The sequence below is a fragment of the Xyrauchen texanus genome, chromosome 7 (genome assembly GCF_025860055.1).
Source record: "Xyrauchen texanus isolate HMW12.3.18 chromosome 7, RBS_HiC_50CHRs, whole genome shotgun sequence".
Lineage (NCBI taxonomy): Eukaryota > Metazoa > Chordata > Actinopteri > Cypriniformes > Catostomidae > Xyrauchen > Xyrauchen texanus.
This window is the reverse complement of record NC_068282.1, coordinates 1384033-1405526: the sequence shown is the minus strand read 5'-3', so window position 1 is coordinate 1405526 and position 21494 is coordinate 1384033. Positions and strand designations below refer to the sequence as shown.

Sequence of the window (21494 nt, the reverse complement as noted above, 5' to 3'; positions counted from 1 at the left end):
TTCTCTACGTTTTTTATTATTATTATTAATATTATACTGTCGGCGCAAACGAAATAATTACACATTACAGAATTGCTATCTGAAATAATAAGCCATCTGCAAACAGTTACGTGTATTACTGCTTTTTGAAAACTAATGAGTTCTGTCTTGTTTATCTTGTGTGCATATTCTGTTTTCGCGCCGGGAAAAAAAGCGCGGCAACGAACACACCGTTTCCTGAGGGGAACTATATATTAATTGCGGCTTTTAGAAATAATCTGTAGATTTATTGTTTTATGTTTGGAGAAACTTCGTTATAGACTTTTACAGAAAAGCCACAACAGTAACCACAGAATGACTGAGATTTAATCGGAATTAAATTTAGCTAACAGCAACCGTCGTGTGTTGATATATAAGACCGCAATGAAACCTTTCAAAATTAATCGTGACTAGATTTGTTCTTTCTTTTCCAGATATTAGCAGCCTTTTGCATTTCTGGGTATTCTACACAGCGTGGGATGGACTGTAAGTGTACAACCCTTACTAAAAATACTATGCTAGTCATGAAATCAGACCACAACACTGGCACTTTCATTTAAAGACAGAATAATAATTTCCATATTCAGGTTCCTTGGCGTTTACATAGTAAGCCACCGTTACTTTCCAGAACACCATTCACATGTTTTTACCATGGTCATTTTTTTGTGAATCCTGATATGTGTTAAAGTGCAAAATTAAAATGGACATTTGTCTTTTTAGGGACATAACATGGCGGATTCCAGGTGGAGAAAGCCAAAGAAAAAGAGAAGGGATGAGAGGTCACAGTCCTTTTGTCCCGGAGAGGAAAGGAGATGGATTGGGTCATAAACTAATACCCTGCTGGGGACCGGAGTAAAGGAGGAGGTGGGTGGATGGCAGAATAACACTCTAACTGCCCCAAAACAAAGAGTTCACCTCTGCCCGGGTAGATGCAAATCCTAATAATAGATATATATTTTTATTTTTTTAAGTGAACCTATTAAACAAGATACGATTGTCTACATGCAGGCGAAGAGTGGAATTTGCGGTGTGCAGTGAGCCTAAAAACAGCGGACAGGGGCCCATGCACACACACCTCAATACACACTGAGGGACGCCCAAGGGTGGGGTGTCCCATGGGGTTTGCTGCATCCAGGAGTTTGGCAGGGGTTCAGAGAGGGAGCAAAGGGAGGAGTCTTCTTAACGGCATATTAAACAGGAGTTAATTATATGCCAACCTTTGTGACAAAGAGAATGAAAAGCCTCGACTTGAATGGCAAACCAAGAAAAGAAAAGTCATTATGCTGGTTTCACTTCTTTGCATGTGAAAACCTCAGCGCTTATTTCGCCATTTCCATTTGTATCAGCAACCTCAGCACAGTATATTGTGGCTTAAGTCGGGCCTGTAGATCTGAGCTCTGCTAAACCTCTGCACTCTCTCTCTCTCTCTCTCTCTCTCTTTGGAGATGAATTCAACCGCAGTACATGCTACATTCAAACTTAATTACAGAACAACTGGGACTATTTCCTGTTTATTTGCTTGGCAATAAGATAGAACTGAAAGATATAAGGGGCGAACACAGAACGTGTTATTGAGTTCCGTTGGCTTGTGTACACGGATGCGTAAGACAGATGTCTTTAGTTTAAATTTTAAAAACACGTCTAGAGAGTTGATCACAACATAGATATTCATTTTTGTTTAGTTTGTTTAACTTTTAAAGATCATGCCACTGGCGGGCCTGGTATCTCAGCGAGTACTGACGCTTATTTCCACCCCTGGAGTTCGAATCCAGGGTGGGCTGGAGTCACAGCCAGGTCTCCTTAGCAACCAAATTGGCCCGGTTGCTAGGGAGGGTAGAGTCACATGGGGTAACCTCCTCGTGGTCGCTATAATGTGGTTCTCGCTCTCGGTGGGGCGTGTGGTGAGTGACTCCAGCCAGGTCTCCTTAGCAACCAAATTGGCCCAGTTGCTAGGGAGGGTAGAGTCACATGGGGTAACATCCTCGTGGTCGCTATAATGTGGTTCTCGCTCTCAATGGGGCGTTTGGAGAGTAGTGCGTGGATGCCGCGGAGAATAGCGTGAAGTCTCCACACTAGGTCTCCGCGGTAACGGGCTCAACAAGCCACGTGATAAGATGCGATAAGACAGGCAGATTTTATCACGTGTTTTTGACTATAAACAAATGAAAAACGTAAAGAAAAAAAAATCTGCCAGTACAGTACAACAAAATACACTTAAAAACTATAAACATTAACTTTTTAAAATAATTTTTTTATTTATTTTTGCACTACATCATTTCAGTAATATTAAAGGTCTTACTAGAGGAAAAAAAAAAAGATCAAACATGGATTTTCTTGATTTTTAATTATAAAATATGATCGCAACTCTTTACAGGTGCATCTCATGACTAGAAATACCATTTTACCTTGACTTAATGCTACATATTCAAATGGCAATTTACTCAAGAACTATTTCTGATGCTCCAAACTTACTTCAACCCCCCTCAGAGGTTACACAACAACACCTTATTCCAGTCGAATGTGGATTCTGTTCATAGAATGAGGAAGAAAATCTGTTATTTGTAGCTTTCTATATGGTGCTACTGGCTACATTGGTTAGCATTTCTCATATAAGCATAATTTATTCTTGGAAAAACACTGAAAGCGCATTACAAATTGACAAACCATATATCCGTGTAATCGTGTATTTGTAATGGATTTATATTTCATCTGTCAGCGTTTCAATCTCTATTTTTGTTGCTATAGATCGTCAGATCCAAAGTAATGCAAATGAAAGTAATCAAGTATTCAGAATACTTTTTGAAAGTAACTGTATTTTGATTACCAATGATTTAAATAGTAACTGTAGTGTCATCATGTTTTGTGCACCAAGTGTTGATGAAAATGTTCTTTCAAATTGTACTTGATGTACATCAGATTTGTAAAATTTAAAGTATATTAGCTGAAATGTTACATTTAGTCACTTTAACCAATATTATGTCATGAAGTTGACTTAATTTATACCGTTAAACTAAATAAGTAAATGTTACTAAGCTACTTACTAAATAAGTAAATGTTACTAAGCTAAGCAGTTGCTAAGGTGTTGCTAAGCATAGATATACATATGTTGATGCCTCGTTCGGCCTCGTAGACTTTTGCATGGACGGCTCTTGACCTATCCAGTATGGCGGAAGTGCAAAAACTGCGAAATAAAACTAAATAAGTAAATGTTACTAAGCTAAGCAGTTGCTAAGGTGTTGCTAAGCATAGATATACATATGTAGATGCCTCGTTCGGCCTCGTAGACTTTTGCATGGACGGCTCTTGACCTATCCAGTATGGCGGAAGTGCAAAAACTGCGAAATAAAACTAAATAAGTAAATGTTACTAAGCTAAGCAGTTGCTAAGGTGTTGCTAAGCATAGATATACATATGTAGATGCCACGTTCGGCCTCATAGACTTTTGCATGGACGGCTCTTGGCCTATCCAGTATGGCGGAAGTGCAAAAACTGTGAAATAAAACTAAATAAGTAAATGTTACTAGGCTAAGCAGTTGCTAAGGTGTTGCTAAGCATAGATATACATATGTAGATGCCTCGTTCGGCCTTGTAGACTTTTACATGGACAGCTCTTGACCTATCCAGTATTGCGGATGTGCAAAAACTGCTAAATAAAACTAAATAAGTAAATGTTACTAAGCTAAGCAGTTGCTAAGGTGTTGCTAAGCATAGATATACATATGTAGATGCCTCGTTCGGCCTCATAGACTTTTGCATGGATGGCTCTTGACCTATCATGTATGGCGGAAGTGCAAAAACTGCTAAATAAATCTAAATAAGTAAATGTTACTAGGCTAAGCAGTTGCTAAGGTGTTGCTAAGCATAGATATACATACGTAGATGCCTCGTTCGGCCTCATAGACTTTTGCATGGACGGCTCTTGACCTATCCAGTATTGCGGAAGTGCAAAAACTGTGAAATAAAACTAAATAAGTAAATGTTACTAGGCTAAGCAGTTGCTAAGGTGTTGCTAAGCATATATATATACATATGTAGATGCCTCGTTCGGCCTCGTAGACTTTTGCATGGGTGGCTCTTGACCTATCCACTATGGCGGAAGTGCAAAAACTGTGAAATAAAACTAAATAAGTAAATGTTACTAAGCTAAGCAGTTGCTAAGGTGTTGCTAAGCATAGATATACATATGTTGATGCCTCGTTCGGCCTCATAGACTATTGCATGGACGGCTCTTGACCTATCCAGTATGGCGGAAGTGCAAAAACTGCGAAATAAAACTAAATAAGTAAATGTTATTAGGCTAAGCAGTTGCTAAGGTGTTGCTAAGCATAGACATACATATGTAGATGCCTCGTTCGGCCTCATAGACTTTTGCATGGACGGCTCTTGACCTATCCAGTATGGCGGACGTGCCGACCAATCGCGGCCCATAGAAACAGCTGCTAATAAGGTATCTACGTATAGATATATATAGGATCTGAGTGGTTTTTAACACATCACAATGCAGTTGCCATGGTGTTGTGGATGGTTACCAGGGTGTTGCTAAGGTACTTTTAACATATTGCATTGCAGATGGTCTCTTACCGGTCTCTATGATATTCTGATCTCTTGTTTGGCTTTAATGTAAGTTTAAGGAATTATTTTTTTCACCCGGTGAAAATGATAAAATTGTAGTCTGATCATTTAAATCGTCTGAGCTGTAAAGTAATGGCACACACAACGGCACACAACCTCAACATTTTGAGGTATCATTCACGTCTGTTGTGAAAACAATGTGGGACACGTTTAGTACTCAAGGGGTTTGTTTAAATCACTAACCCTGTTTATGAGCAATAGTTATAATGATACTTGCCTCAGCAATCACCATACATAATTATAGAGGGCTTAGAAGTGTTCAAAGGGTGGTCAAGCTATTATAGAGGATGAGAATGAAATGTAGAAGCGTCGAGGATCCGCAGAGCTGGCAGCTCTTCATTGGGTGCATTAGATCTGTGGGGCCGACACGGGGTACCAGGGACCAGGAGCCACAGCATTAAACTCTCAAGCACACACACTGGCATGCAGTCGAGGAAAAGCTTTCTTTTGATCTTATAATCAGGGACAAGGAAAGGGCGAGTATGGAGAGGATAAGCTTTGTCACAGAAATTTCAGTATTAGTGAGCAGAAATGTTCTCTTTGTAACTAAAGGAGGAGGGATCAATAAACTCTGAAGCCCTTTTCAAGATCTGGAGAGTTTCAGTGTTGTGTTCATGCCACCTTGTGGACATCTGAGGTGGTTCCTCTGAAATATAGACACTGCCTGTTTATTTGGGTACTTAGGTTAATGGTTTAATCATCATTAAATACCATAAAAGTAGTCCATATTTTAGAAAGCTGCTGTATTGTCCCAATACCACTTGGAATATAGTGCACAAGTCATATGGACTTCTGTCTTTATACTGCACATTTACTAACGCTTTATTGTATGTGTCCTTTATGAGTATAGGACAAATGTATATGATGTATGGATTGTATTGTTACAATCTGAGACCGAGAGCGAGAACCACATTATAGCGACCACGAGGAGGTTACCCCATGTGACACTATCCTCCCTAGCAACCGGGCCAATTTAGTTGCTTAGGAGACCTGGCTCCAGAAATTTCCATTTTAGGTAAACTACTCCTTTAATTGGCCATTTTTTAATTATTATTATTATTATTATTATTTGTTTTAGCACAAACCTGACAAGGACATACACAAAATAAAATTGTTGCAATTTGTGAATCGTGGTCTCTATTGAAAGAAGACCACTTTGGAGATGCTGTCCAACCGTCAGAATGAATTAGTCGTAAAGAAATTAGATTGTATAAATAATATATATTATTTCTCCCTAATTTGTAACGCCCAATTCCCAAAGCGCTCGAAGTCCTCGTGCTGGCGTAGTGACTCGCCTCAATCCGGTGGCAGAGAACGAATCTCAGTTTCCTCCATGTCTGAGACCGTCAAATCCATCTTATCACGTGACTTGTTGAGCGCGTTACCATGTAGACGTAGCGCATGTGGAGGCTTCACGCTATTCTCCGTGGCATCCACGCACAACTCGCCAGACGCCCCACCGACTGTACATGTTATCAATTCAAAATGACACATTTGGCCAAAAGGGGATTAGCCTGCATCCTTGGAAATGACTGTCGATTAGTACAATCTTACGTATTTCAATCGTAAAATCGTGGGCAATTATCGCATGTGTAGTTCAATACACGTTTAACCTGAACGGCTGAGCGTGCTGATGCGCGACGCTTCAATAACAAGATTCGTGCGTGGCTTTAATGAGTCCCACCTTCTTTGATTTGATTGGCTATCCCTAACGACATGGACGAGTGGTGTTAGTCCATTCGAGCACGCCAAATATTACACTTTATAAACCGTTGTGTTATCCCTGCAACAACTTACTGACAATTAGATAGCGCTGCATAATGCACTGCAGCAGAACAACAACAACAACAAGGATATAAATGATTGGATTGGTGGGACAGTTTGGCCATATTTGATTATTGGGGAGTACGGGGTGGGGGGGTCCCTTCTTAGGGCGATCCAATCCCTGTACGTCCAAAGCGAGAGCTGTGTCCGGGTCCTCGGCACAAAGTCGAGTTCATCCCATGTGGGGGTTGGTCTCCGCCAAGGCTGCGCTTTGTCACCAATCCTGTTTGTGATTTTCATGGACAGGATATCGAGGTGTAGTCGGGGTGCGGTTCGGTGGGCAGGGGATCTCATCGCTGCTTTTTGCAGATGATGTTGTCTTCATGTCATCATCAGTCCGTGACCTTCAGCTCTCACTGGATCGCTTGGGAGTATAGTGTGAAGCAGCTGGGATGAGGATTAGCACCTCTAAATCTGAGGCCATGGTTCTCAGCAGGAAACCGATGGAGTGAGTACTCCAGGTAGGGAAGGAGGTATTGCCCCAAGTGAAGGAGTTCAAGTACCTCGGGGTCTTGTTCACGAGTGAGGGGACAATGGAGCGGGAGGTTGGCCGGAGAATCGGGGCAGGGGGGGCGGTATTGCACTCGCTCTATCGCACCGTTGTCACGAAAAGAGAGCTGAGCCGGAAGGCAAAGCTCTCGATCTACCAGTCAATTTTTGTTCCTACCCTCACATATGGTCATGAAGGCTGGGTCATGACCGAAAGAACTAGGTCGCGAGTACAAGCGGCCGAAATGGGCTTCCTCAGAAGGGTGGCGGGCTTCTCCCTTAGAGATAGGGTGAGGAGCTCAGTCATCCGTGAGGAGCTCGGAGTAGAGCCGCTGCTCCTTTGCCTCGAAAGGAGTCAGTTGAGGTGGTTTGGGCATCTGGTAAGGATGCCCCCTTGGCGCCTCCCTAGGGAGGTGTTTCAGGCACGTCCAGCTGGGAGGAGGCCTCGGGGAATACCCAGGATTAGGTGGAGAGATTACATCTCCACACTGGCCTGGGAACGCCTCGGGGTCCCCCAGTCAGAGCTGGTTAATGTGGCTCGGGATGGGGAAGTTTGGGGCCCCCTGCTGGAGCAGCTGCCCCCGCGACCCGACTTCGGATAAGCGGTTGAAGATGGATGGATGGATGGATGATTATTGGGGCGGGACACTCAACGTATATTGTACATAGTGTTCACTATTGATCCTAATCAGGGTAGACACTGTATTTTGTATGATGTGAATAAAAACGAGGTTGTGATGTAGAGTCTGTATAGTCGTTGCAGATCGTCTTTAGTCTCATTTTCACAAATGACGTTGCACAGATTTAGTTTTTTCCCCTGGAAATATTTGGAAAGACCAAAAGACACCAGAACGGTTGTCACCATGCAACACAACCTATTTAACCCTACGTCTAAAGAAACATTATAACAACACAGAATTTCCTTCCATCACAGGCTCTGTTTATTTATAAACTGGTATAATATAGTAGTACCTTTGTACAAAAATGTAGAAAAAATGGAACGCGAAAATATCGCTTAGTTTCCTTGTAAATAGACGAGATAAATGCTGATGTTACTGCTTTGTGTACTTTTGCCAGCAAAAAAGTTTGTGAACTGTGATATAAAAACACACGGCAAAAAGCACAAAAGGATTTGTTTCTTTAGAAAAGAGAAAACAATACAAAAGTTCTCCATTACATTCTTTATCACAGCGACATGGCGTTGTATCTTGCGTGAATCAAGGGTGCATGTGCCAGTCATCTTTGGTATGCCACAGAACGTAGAAACCCTGGGATTTTTAAAGGGTGGCGTCCATACTGCGCCCCTCAATAACACATACTAGCAATGTAGACAAAGTGTTGAAATAATAGAGGACTTAAAACCAATAGCTTAGTAAATCACATCAAGTATCTGCATTGTATGTTATTGCCATACTCTATAGAATCTAAAAATGTATATATTTTGTAACACTTTTCCTCAGCTCAGTGCTGTTGTCAGTGCAATGCATATGCATGCTAGCTTGGGTTATGTAACACAATGTAGACAAAGGAAAACCTTACAAAAAACATAACTCAGTGCTGTTACATTGTAATGTACCTGTCTGAAAGTACTAGTCAAATAATTATTAAACAAACCTTAGAATGAATGACTCATCAATCTCAAAGGCTCAGTCTGGTCAAGAACTAGCAAGATAATTGTCAAGGATTGGAAATACTGTTTTGTAATCTGCCATTATGACAGCTAGCTATGAGCTTTAGCAAGCCTTTCTCTAATACTTTATAATATCTGAGTGTTTAAGTCTGTCTGACTGTCCATCTCAATACGTTACCCGATATATACCTGTGAGAAATCAAAAATGTTAGGCCACAATGGTCAAAGGCACTTGAGTCCTGTCTTCACTGATACTAATGGAGAGCGTGCCTACCAACTTCCACCTTATGTGGTACTTATGATATGCTTCAGAAAGTGTTTTTTAAATCTTAGTACCATTTACAGTCAAATGCTCGTGTATTTACATTTTAACAAAGATTTTTATCGTAGTCGCACAATAGTGACCGTTGAATGCCCCTTAAGTAATAGAGTGCAAGTCTGGTTCCGTAAGTAAAAATCCCATTCATTTTCTCCATAGGCGAATTTTAACTGGCACTTTAACCTGTTGATGAACGCCCCCTTTTTGAGCACAAACCATGAAAATGACCTGAACTTAAATGGTTGTATTTACGGGACCCTTTGGAGTATGGACACAGGTGTAGTACCTTTTGAAAGAAGACACTTTGGGCTTTATTTCACAAGTATTAGAATTAATATATGTTGTTATTTTATAAAGTTAGAGAAGCTGAAGTCTGAGGTTCCTGCAGCTTTAAAATTTCTGGAAGCGTTCAGAGTAAAATTAAGGCTCCGGCTCTCAAGACGACACTGAATCTGACGGCACTGCTCGACTATTATGAATAAAACTATGCCACATTTTTAAAAACTTTATATTGACAAGCCGGTTCTCTGATGTACCGTCCGCGGGGCGAGTGGGGACTGGATTCCCCGACCTCCTGGAGCGATGGAGCCGCTGTCAGGGGCGGAGGAGTGCCCTGCCGTCCCCCAGAAACGCAGAGGGGTCGAGGGAAGACCGCCGTCCGCGAGGGGAGGAGGGAAGTAACTCCACGATCGTCTGGAGCGGTAGGGCCGCTGCCAGGGGCGGAGGAATGTCCCCAGGTGCCGCCAGAAAAGCGGAGGGGCGTTCTGTCCGCTGGGGGTCGGAGGTTTGACTCCGGTTCACCCGGAGAGGAGCGGCTGTCGTCCGCCGGAGAGTGTGGCGGAGTGTTAGAGGACCATGTGACGGTACATCAGAGAACCGGATTGTCAATATAAATAATAGTTTAATATAAAACTTCAACAAAAGACAAAAACACACACATGACGGACATGTCCGTTAACGATCTCTCTCTTCCGCACGATCCTCTGCAGTCGACCTTTATCTCTCTCGAAGGCTTGATTAGCCTAATACGGGACCGGGTGTGTATGATCACGACCCGGCCCGCCCTCCGCCCTGCCACATATCACTTTTATGGTCAAAAAGTGCTATTGGATGTTTTTACATTTTACATTTACATTTATGCATTTGGCAGACGCTCTTATCCAAAGCGACTTACAGTGCACTTATTACAGGGACAATCCCCCCCGGAGCAACCTGCCTTGCTCAAGGGCCCAACAGTGGCATCTTGGTGGTGCTGGGGCTTGAACCCCCAACCTTCTAGTCAGTAACCCTGAATCTCAACCACTGAGCCACCACTGCCCCGTTTTTAATGAAAGCTTGTCATGGACGATTGACCCAAGTGTGTTGAACTGGATTCATCTGGCGATCGTGTTTTCATAATAAAAGTCCCGTTTTGATATTGCTTGTTTTCATTTGTACTCCTGGCACAAATAACTCAATTGCTGTTTCTGTAGGATTGCTATCGTGAAACAGAGATCGGATATCAGTGTTGAACCCTTAGACCTTTGAAAAGATGTATCATTTGTTAAGATTAATTACATTTATAGACGGTAAATTATATATTAAATATAAGCAGAGTGACATCACTAGCGATTGCGTACCAACAGGTTAAAGACAGACCTACCTTGAGCGCTTAAGAGGTTGTTAATCAAGGGTATATCCTTCTATTGAAGCCACCAGTCTACATTATATAAACTTAATATGCCTGGTGAATAACTACGCTACCCATGATCTTAAAAAGAAAGATCCACAAATCAGAGAATCACGGCGAACATAGCACGCCAAAAGAGCTTTGCCGCAACCACCCACTCGCTGTGCGCTGTGAGTGACACAAGCGAGTTGCTTTCCCTACACTCTCAAACTACCTATATATTTGATATATTTGAAAATCCCTATGGAAAAACGAAATGGGAAAACATTTCCGGAACCAAGACAGCTAAAAAGTGGGCAGGCACTGTTACTGTTAGAGTTCATAGGCCATGTGTTAATGCTTAGCAACATATTTTACACAATCAAAACTGTTACATCAAACACACAACATCTGTGAGATACTGTGAAGGGCATAAGCAGAACCATCCAACCTACAGAGCATTATACAGCACATGTATTTATTAGCATACGACAAGTAGAGGGAGGTTTCAGGAACCTTTGGTGTCAGGAAGGCATCTCAGGAGCATTTAGTTTCGGAGTCCACCTTGTTCACTTTGGCCCATTTAAAAGGGACTGTTAGGACCTTTGCCAATCATATGAACAAGCTCTTTAAGACAGAGTGTTCAAATATTTGTTCTCCCCAGCAAGAGATGTCAACATAGAGGTCATGTCTCCAATTGCCATATTGGAGAGGCCACTGGGCAAAGTGATGGAGGTCTGGGGTGTGGTGAGACGGGAGGATGGCTGAGAGGAGCATGGAAGGTGTCCCATTGGTTGGTTTACCGGACTGTAAGATGAAGGCTCAGGGTCATCGATAATGGAAGCAAAGTCAATCTGAGCATTCTCCAAGTCCAGGTGTTCTAAGGCATTTGACATGGGCGCAGGGTCAGAGTAGATCACTGAAGAAGGTTTTGCATTGGGGTCCATTCCTGTCAGGTGCTGCTGGGCCAGATATGGGCCTACCTGGGGATCCAGAGTCTTCTCTATATCATGATGCATGTGGATCTGGCCCGTGTAGTACATGGGATTGTTGTTAGGGTTAGTTGTTAAGTTTTCTGAATGCTGCTGTTGAATTGGTGGTAACCGTACCGCTCTTCTTGGACTGGTGGTGGAATGGACGGGACTGAGATGAGGTGGGCTGCCCAGGTACGCTCCACCTGCCTGGTGAGAGAGGCTGTTCTGGTGACTTAGTGGCTTCTGTCCTTGAGGTGGCTGTGGCACCATGTCCTGGCCGTAGCAGGAAGGGTCCTTCACTGGCACTGAACTGGGAACTCGATTGTGTGTTGGGCTCATCATGTTCTGATTTGGGTAACCTTGGTAAGTGTTGGCATGATAAAGCATCTGGTTGGCTTGTTGATGTTGAGGGGTGTTCTGCATCATTACTGTTTGTCCTCCCATGTCCAAGCCATCTGTCTTCCCGGATAGTTCCTGTTGCTGTTCCCACAAGAGAGCCTGCTGTGATTGCACGTAGTTCCTCACCATCATCTCCTTCATCTGATGCATCGGCGTCTGCGACCTGCGGCTCTCTGCTAATGAGCCAAGACCTCCACTGTTGGGGAACGATCCAGTTTGGCTCTGCTGCTGAAGACCAGCTTGTGTTCCCATCTGGCCATGATGGAAATCACAGTTTGCATTTGAAGATCTTCCCATTAGACCCTGGACTTGTGATTGAGGTGGAAAACCCTGCATATTGCCTGTGTGGCGATGCTGGTGTAGAGTTTTGGTGTTCTGGCATGAGCTCGAAGCTCCAATGGAGGGATGGAACTGCTCAGGTTTTATTGTAACACTCTGAAGTTCAGAGGTGGGGTTGTATACACCCTGTTGGAGGTATTGCTGCCCTTGAATGCCTGCACCTTGGTATTGCATGCCGGTCTGGGGGCTATGGAGCTGGCCGGTCTGTCCCCAGGGCCCTGACCCATCGGTTGGCTGTCCCTGGCTGGGATAGTGTGGACTGGAGGGGCTGAGCTGACAGGTGCTCATGCTGTACTCTGCTTGCTGTAGAAGACTGTTTGCAATGTCAGTCTGGCCCTGGTACTGGCCTTCCATCTGAGTCTGGTAGACTTGATCCATGCATCTCAGGCCTTCTTGACCAGGAGAGATCTGGCTGGCATTGTGAGGGAGGTGCTGAGTTTGCTGGTAGCCCACGTAGGCCCGGTCTCCACCCTGCATTATGTTGCCTGCTGCTGCATTCCCATGAGATTCCATGGCCATGGCTTCCATCATGACATTTTCAGTAATGCTCGGTGGGCGCGGTGAGTACAAACGCCTGCTTAGAGTGGCATCGGACCCACACTGCTGCAGTGCATTGCGGCGACTCATGAGGGACACGTTACTCAAACTGTTGAAGCGTTGCATTTTGGGTAAGCCCTGTGGGTCGCCGCCCAAGCGCACTGGATCACTGGCACGTCTTGTGTTGTTTCCTGGTGCATGATGCGGGTAGATCACTCCTGTGCCGTACTCCACATTGGCACTGTGCCTTCTTGTGCCCCCTTGCTGCAGGAATGGAGGAAGAGGCTGGCCGTGGCATTCCCTCAGGAATCCGACATGTCTACCGGGGGTGCCAGGTTGGTCCATGTTGGGCAGAGGGGTGGGTGGTGGGCCTCCGGTCGCAGCTGCATATTTAGCCTTCAGACTGTACTGCTGTGCAGGGGTGAGATTTGGTAGACCTGGCAACTCACCAGCATTCTGGCATTGTCCACCTCTTTGGCTGTTCTGAGGAGACAGTGGGTCGCCAGGCACATCAGTGCCCATCGCAGACTGACAGTGACCACTCTGACCCACCTGAGACATGTCACTGGAGCGTCTACTCGATAGGTAGGGAGAGGCCATAGATGAACGACGGCTCACTGTGTAGGCGGAGCTTAGGGTGCTGGTGCCACTCCCACGGCGATCGTTTGGTGGGCATGACATACCCATTCCGCTTACTCCACCTAGCTCTGGGGCAGAAAGCTCCATGACACGGCGGTTGGAGAGCAAGGATGAGGGTGCACACATGCCCATTTTTTCTCCTGGAGCTGAAGAGAGAAAAGACTAAAGATTGGTAAACCATGTCATTCATAATACAAGAGATAAAAGAGAGCTGTTCTTGACTGTCTTTTTACCTGAGAGGGCTGGAAGTTTATTTCCTATACTCCGCCCAGGTGGTGTTGGCCGACGAATCTGTTTCAGTTTGTCAATCTTCAAGTTTTCCAGTCTCTTTAAGGCATGTACAGACATGCACATCCCCACTGAGCCCACACCGCCACTGGACTCTGACACACCAGTGTTCCCGCTATCCTCTTGTGTCGTCAGGTCCTCAAGGCTGCCCGCTGCATTCAGGTTCATCTCAACACCACTGTCGTTGTTGTTAGCACTCCCTAATGGAGAACGCTCGCTACTGCAGGACGACTGGCCACCGGGGCTTGGCTGAGATTTCTGGAGGAAAAATGAGTCAAGATAATGTTTAAGAGGACAGAATGGTAACAAGACAGAGAGTGAAGTGAAAAATGACTTACCAGTGTGTTTTCTGGTGCGAGTAGTTTGCAGTCTTCTCTGCTTCTCTCTTCTTTTTCTATCAGCAGTTCTTGACCTGCAGGGGTCAGGCCAGAGCCTAGGGGTCGTGGCCCGGTATCTCCACGATGCTTTTTAGTGATGTGAGCTTCCGGTCCGTGTACTGTCTTCACATGCTTTCTTAGAGAGCTTGGGTCAGTGTAGCGCTTTGTACATCCAGGAATCTTACAAACGTACGGTTTCTAAAGAGCAGGAATAGGAGAGCGTGGTTAACTGAGAGCTAACTGAGAGTTGTTACACATCTAATAAATTATTCAAAAATATTCAAAGACATTTTGATCTTTTTTCTGGGGTTTAAACTTAAGTAACAAATGTCATGTGGTGCAACCAACATGTAAGGTGAAGACCGTGTGTGTGAAATTTTATAAACAAATCATTATTTTGTCATATCGTTAAATATCAGTGTTTCGAAATTTGGATAAAAAGGCTCATTTTGTTTCAGGTCATTTGGTGCAACCATGAGAAAACCTCTTGAGATTCTTGACTTCATGATTCATGATATTTGTACCTTGAAACATGTTTGAAAACTTTTTTAAATTAATGATTAAGTTGGGGGGCCTGGGTATCTCAGCGAGTATTGACGCTGACTATCACACCTGGTGTCACGAGTTTGAATCCAGGGCGTGCTGAGTGACTCCAGCCAGGTCTCCTTAGCAACCAAATTGGCCTGGTTGCTAGGGAGGGTAGAGTCACTTGGGGTAACCTCCTTGTGGTGGTGATTAGTGGTTCTCGCTCTCAATGGGGCGTGTGGTGAGTTGTGTGTGGATCGTGGAGAGTAGCATGAGCCTCCACACGCTGTGAGTCTCCTAAGCAACCAAATTGGCTCAGTTGCTAGGGAGGGTAGAGTCACATGGGGTAACCTCCTCGTGGTGGTGATTAGTGGTTCTCGCTCTCAATGGGGCATGTGGTGAGTTGTGTCTCCGCGGTGTCATGCAAAACGAGTCACGTGATCAGATGCGCGGATTGACGTCTCAGAGGCGGAGCCAACTGAGACTCGTCCTCCGCCACCCGGATTGAGGCGAGTAAACGCGCCACCACGAGGACCTACTAAGTAGTGGGAATTGGGCATTCCAAATTGGGGAGAAAACAATTATACAAATAATAATAATAATTAAGTTGTGTACACTCCTTTTGCTAATTAAAATGGGTATTATTTATTAATATTGAAAACCAGGCAATACGTGAATTAATTGGAGTTTGATAGTAAAGGGGAAATAATGCATGTCTCTTGGAGATTACCTCATTGGAGTGTGTCCGGTTCTGATGCTTGGCTCGGTCTGATGCGTTGGAGAAAGCCTTGTTGCAGCCCTCGTGCTCACAGACGTATGGTTTCTCTCCCGTATGTGAGCGCAGATGAGTCTTCAGGTTCTCCAGACGTGAGTAAGCTTTATTACAGCCTTCAAACTGATAAACACACAATTATGCATGATATAGATTAACTTGAGCGCAAATAAGATATAGAGATATCTAACACACACACACACACACACACAGGAAGTCACACTAAGAACATACTCACAGTGCACTTATGAGGTTTCTCCCCAGTGTGTCTACGCATATGGACGACAAGCATGTACTGCGCTTTGAACGGTCGCTGTTCTCGAGAACAGTCCTTCCAATGGCACACAAACTCCTTCTTCTCGCCGTGGATGTGCTCGTTATTGATGTGCTGTATAAAAGATAATTCAGAGAAATGGCTCATCAAAGACAGCACGACAAAGGACATGGATTGAATGGTTTGTTATTATGTTTCTAGATTTAAACTGAATCCTTAATTAGTACTGGGCGATTGCTAAGTACTATTTGGGTCAAAATCAAAAGACGAAAATGAGAATATTTTGCATAAAGAAAATAAAGTCTCCAATAATTGGACATTTATTGACAGTTTTTTTTAATGAGATTTCCTATTCTCTCTCTCGTTCTCTCTCTCTCTCTCTCTCTCTCTCTCTCTCACTCACTCTCTCTCGCTCTCTCTCTCTCGCTCGCTCTCACTCTCTCGCTCTCTCGCTCTCTCTCACTTTCTCACTCTCTCTCACTCTCTCGCTCTCTCTCACTCTCTCTCGCTCTCTCTCTCGCTCTCTCTCACTCTCTCTCTCATCTCTCTCTCTCTCTCTCTCACTCACTCTCTCTCGCTCTCTCTCTCTCGCTCGCACTCACTCTCTAGCCTCACTCATCTCTCACTCTCTCACTCTCTCACTCTCTCGCTACTCTCTCGACTCTCTCTCACTCTCTCTCAGTCTCTCTCACTCTCTCTCTCATCACTCTCTCTCTCACTCTCTCTCACTCTCTCACTCATCTCTCACTCTCTCTCACTCTCTCGTCACTCTCTCACTCTCTCTCACATCTCTCTCGACTCTCTCTCACTCTCTCACTCTCTCTCACTCTCTCTCATCGCTCTCTCTCTCACTCTCTCTGCACTCTCTACTCTCTACTCTCTCATCTCTCTCATCTCTCACTCTCTCTCGCTCTCTCTCACTCGCTCGCTCTCACTCTCTCGCTCTCTCTCACTTTCTCACTCTCTCTCACTCTCTCGCTCTCTCTCACTCTCTCTCTCTCTCTCTCTCTCTCTCGCTCTCTCACTCTCTCACTCTCTCGCTCTCTCTCTCTCACTCTCTCTCTCTCTCTCTCTCTCTCTCTCTCTCTCTCACATGCACAAGTTGTTCCTGCGTGTCAAACTCTTTGCTGCAGCACTCCCAGTAGCAGTTTGTCTCATAAATGGCCTCCGGTTCTGGTTTCTCCTCTTTATCGAGATCATCTCTGCCCTCTAGCAGACCCAGAAGAGGATCCTGAAAAGCATAACATGTGTCTCATTACAACGGCTGTTGCTAGGCAGCGGTATACAGAGTATCCTCAACTTAGAATGAGCTTCGTTGAAACGAGACGGCCATCATAGGACAAACATAAACAGAACGTATCAAGGTTGCGATTTAACCCTTGAAGCTCTGAAGGTGTTATTAAAGATTTCCTGTTTCAGCGGCATACCCAAAATTAAAGGATTATAACTCGACAAAAAAACAAGTGTCAAGTGTTTGGTATCGAGAAAACAATAAGAAAACATTTTTAATGATATAGTTGTGATTCATTCTAGTGTGAGAAATTCGCTTGGCATGTTGTCGCGAAAACCCATCAGCGTTGAGATTGTCCGGATGTCACTGACGTACTGACGTAGTAGCAGAAGAAATCTGGATAATTGGATAATATCATGCACGCAAACATGACGGCATTTGGTTTTCCGACGTATCCGGGACTTCCACAACAGATATAGAGTTGTGATATCGGCCATGGTTGATGGCGGAAAGAGAAGTTGTCGTAGAAGCCCCTCCTCCTTGAGCAAAGCGAGGCGAAAATTTTATTTGCATTGTATGTGAACCCACCATAAGACTCTCAGCCGAAACTGCTGTAAGATCAGAAAATGTCTTATTTGACATTATATATCTCTGGGTGTAAATAAAGTGGCTCCGAAAAACTGCTTTTGTTTTGTTCTCAATCATGTCGACTGTACCTGAGGAAAAGTTTGTGTTGACGCGACAATGCAATCAAAAGTTCCAACATTACAAATATAATTAATCAGTGTCCAAAAACATCTCCAAACAAATAAAAGATAATAATTGTACATAAGAACTAATTACACATGCAAACACAACAATGACTAAAGGTTAGCATAGCATGCAGACATGATTTTAGTCATGAGATTTCACAGAATGAGTTTCATTCTGTGTCATTTGAGTCATCATTGAGTCCGTGTCGTGTATTTGGCGCCATCTCCTGGTGGCCGTATTTAACAGTCATCAATCACATGTCTCTCTCTGCCCAAATATGGATGATTTATGCACCAATCTGAACCCAATCCGATTGGTTTAGCATTCCGTGACACTACATTATTTCCGATGATGTCATCTGATCCAGGAAAGCTAACGTCTTTTCAGACAGATAGCAAGATGCTGTGCGCACATTGTGCTTCATGTGGATTATCTAATGATCTATACATCCGATTACCTTGTGTTTGGGCTCGTTTGAAAGACTGCCACCTCCTCTAATGGTATGATATTTTATGTTCTGTATTTTTGTGAAGTTATAAGAATATAAGCATCATCTGTTTGCATGAAACATACATGTCAAAGACATATACTTAGCTGTTACTCGCTATATGTTTGTCAGTGAGTAAAACAAATAGTCTGGTTGTATTTTACTCTCTGAGAGATTTCCAACAACATATGACACATGGATATTTGATGAGTTTATTGTTTTTACCGATTGCAATAATATGTTCAGTGCAAAGTGATCAAAATATAACGGAACAGAGATTTATTTAAAACTGCAAAGTTTTGTCTACTGAGGCAGAACACTGTCCTTCCAGACACGGCAGAACGTTGTCATGGACACGGATGGGTTAAGCCGCTGGGCACCGTCTGAGTTGGTGTGGCAAGTGGGGTGGCAAGGCTAATTTTTACACCCTGTGCCACCCTTCTGGACCCACCGCTGCTCTGCGAGTATTAACGCTGACTACCACCCCTGAAGTCGCAAGTTCAAATCCAGGGCGTGCTGAGTGACTCCAGCCAGGCTTCCTAAGTAACCAAATTGTCCTGGTTGTTAGGGAGGGTATAGTCACATGGGGTAACCTCCTTGTGGTGGTGATTAGTGGTTCTCGCTCTCAATGGGGCGTGTGGTGAGTTGTGTGTGGATCGTGGCGAGTAGCATGAGTCTCCACATGCTGTGAGTCTCCTAAGCAACCAAATTGGCCCGGTTGCTAGGGAGGGTAGAGTCACATGGGGTAACCTCAGAGTCACGTGATAAGATGCGCCGATTGACGGTCTCAGAGGCGGAGCCAACTGAGACTCATCCTCCGCCACCCGGATTGAGGCGAGTAACCACGCCACCATGAGGACCTACTAAGTAGTGGCAATTGGGCATTCCAAATAGGGAGATGCAGGATTGACGTTACGCAGGGGGTGGAGTAATAACTTCATACGCACATGTGCACTCTTCACAAACATATACGGCTCTTATGCGTCTTATGCTGGTAACGATGAAACGTGATAGCATAGTTGGCTAACAAGTCTTCTGGGAAACCCACCGCTGACTGATTCATTGAATAATGTAGTGACGTTTTCGGAAGACTGAGGACAACTCAATAAGACGTTATTTATTCCCATTATTTTGAATGCGCATTACCTGTGTTCCAGTTGAGGACGGGCTCGCCACATCTCCCTCCGAATGCTCCTCCAGGTTCTTAATGTTAATATTGTCCATCACACTTCCCAGAACAGGTTCTGTCTTCATCTACAGGTACAAACACAGAACACGGCGAGTGAACTCTAACGGCAACTCTACGCTGAATCCTGCATGAGAGAGTGTGTAGTGGGAGAGGACTCACATGTGTGTGTTTTGGGGCGGCGTGCAGTCTGGGGTTGTGGGGCGGCAGGCGAGGTGGGGGTCCATGACAGGATGGTGAGGGGTGACCCAGAGGAGTGCTGTACATGTTCCCCTGAGCTCTGGACGGGTAGTTCATGGAGTTTGAATAGCCTAATGATGGACTGCAATCACAAGATTAATGTGAACACACAACAGTCACACTCGGGATCTTCAGGACAATAATGTCCCCATTGAAACCAATTAAAACTGCAATATTTGATCCCAGTGCCATTAAAGCATAAAATCATGAAATATATGATAATGTTCTTTCATTCCGGACCCCTGGCTTCAAAACCATTTTCCTCATGTTTATCCTATGGAGCAAATACAAGCTTTTGTGAGTGAGTGTGTGTGTGTTTATGTGTGTTTGTGTGTGAGTGTGTGTTTGTGTCTGTGTGTGTTTGTGTCTGTGTGTGATTGTGTGTTTGTGTCTGAGTGTGTGTTTGTGTCTGAGTGTGTGTGTGTTTATGTGTGTTTGTGTGTGAGTGTGTGTGTTTGTGTGTGTGAGTGTGAGTGTATGTATTTGTGAGTGTGTATGTGTGAGTGTGAATGTGTTTGTGAATGTGTTTGTGTGTGAGTGTGTATGTGTGAGTGTGAATGTGTTTGTGTGCGTGCGTGTGAGTGTGTATGTGTGAGTGTGAATGTGTTTGTGTATGTGTGAGTGTGTGTATGTGTGAGTGTGAATGTGTTTGTGTATGTGTGAGTGTGTGTATGTGTGAATGTGTGTATGTGTGAGTGTGAATGTGTTTGTGTGTGTGTATGTGTGAGTGTGAATGTGTTTGTGTGCGTGCGTGTGAGTGTGTATGTGTGAGTGTGAATGTGTTTGTGTGCGTGCGTGTGAGTGTGTATGTGTGAGTGTGAATGTGTTTGTGTATGTGTGAGTGTGTGTATGTGTGAGTGTGAATGTGTTTGTGTATGTGTGAGTGTGTGTATGTGTGAGTGTGTGTGTATGTGTGAGTGTGTGTATGTGTGAGTGTGTGTATGTGTGAGTGTGAATGTGTTTGAGTGTGAATGTGTTTGTGTGCGTGCGTGTGAGTGTGTATGTGTGAGTGTGAATGTGTTTGTGTGTGTGTGTTTGTGTGTGTGAGTGTTTGTGTGAGTGTGTGTATATGTGTGTGTTTGTGTGTGTGTGTGTATGTGTGTGTGTGTGTGTGTGTGTACATGTGTGTGAGTGTTTGTGTGTGCGTGTGTGTGTGTGTGTTTGTGTGTGTGTGTTTGTGTGTGTTTGTGTGTGTGAGTGTTTGTGTGTGTGTGTGCGCGTGTGTGTGTGTGAGTTAATGTTTGTGTGTGTGAGTGTTTGTGTGTTTGTGTGTGAGTTAATGTTTGTGTGTGTGTGTGTGTGTGTTTGTGTGTGTGTGTGTTTGTGTGTGTGAGTGTGTGTGCGCTGTGTGTGTGTGTGTGTGTGTGTGTGAGTGTGTATTTATCACTTTGTGGGGACCAAATGTCCCCATAAGGATAGTAAAACCTGAAATGTTTGACCTTGTCGGGACATTTTGTCGGTCCCCATGAGGAAAACAGCTTATAAATCATACTAAATTATGTTTTTTGAAAATGTAAAAATGCAGAAAGTTTTCTGTGAGGGTTAGGTTTAGGGGTAGGGTTAGGTTTAGGGGATAGAATATAAAGTTTGTACAGTATAAAAACCATTATGTCTATGGAAAGTCCCCATAAAACATGGAAACACTACATGTGTGTGTTTGTGTGTGTGTATGTGTGTGTTTGTGTGTGTGTGTATATGTGTGTGTTTGTGTGTGTGTGTTTGTGTGTGTGTGTGCGTGTGTGTGTGTGTGTGCGTGTGTGTGTGTAAACAACAGTGGTATTATGTAAACAAACTGGCATTTAATGGGTTAAAATCCTGCAAATTAATGAATATTTATTAGTTATGATCAGGACTGATGTTGGTTTTTTAACATTTTAACATTCAAAATCCCAAACGACCCCCTCTACAAAAAA

General features: G+C 44.0%; 1 protein-coding gene across 1 annotated transcript in view; it reads right to left on the bottom strand.

Annotated features, from left to right (window-relative positions):
- Positions 1-7890: 7890 nt before the first annotated feature.
- Positions 7891-21494, bottom strand: part of gli1 (GLI family zinc finger 1) — an 83651-nt gene continuing 70047 nt past the window's right edge. Inside the window, 8 exon segments of the mRNA XM_052130650.1 lie at positions 7891-13594; positions 13682-13994; positions 14075-14311; positions 15369-15533; positions 15649-15798; positions 16778-16915; positions 19302-19409; positions 19504-19663. Of these exon segments, the coding sequence (XP_051986610.1) occupies positions 11190-13594; positions 13682-13994; positions 14075-14311; positions 15369-15533; positions 15649-15798; positions 16778-16915; positions 19302-19409; positions 19504-19663 (3676 nt within the window). The 3' untranslated portion in view covers positions 7891-11189.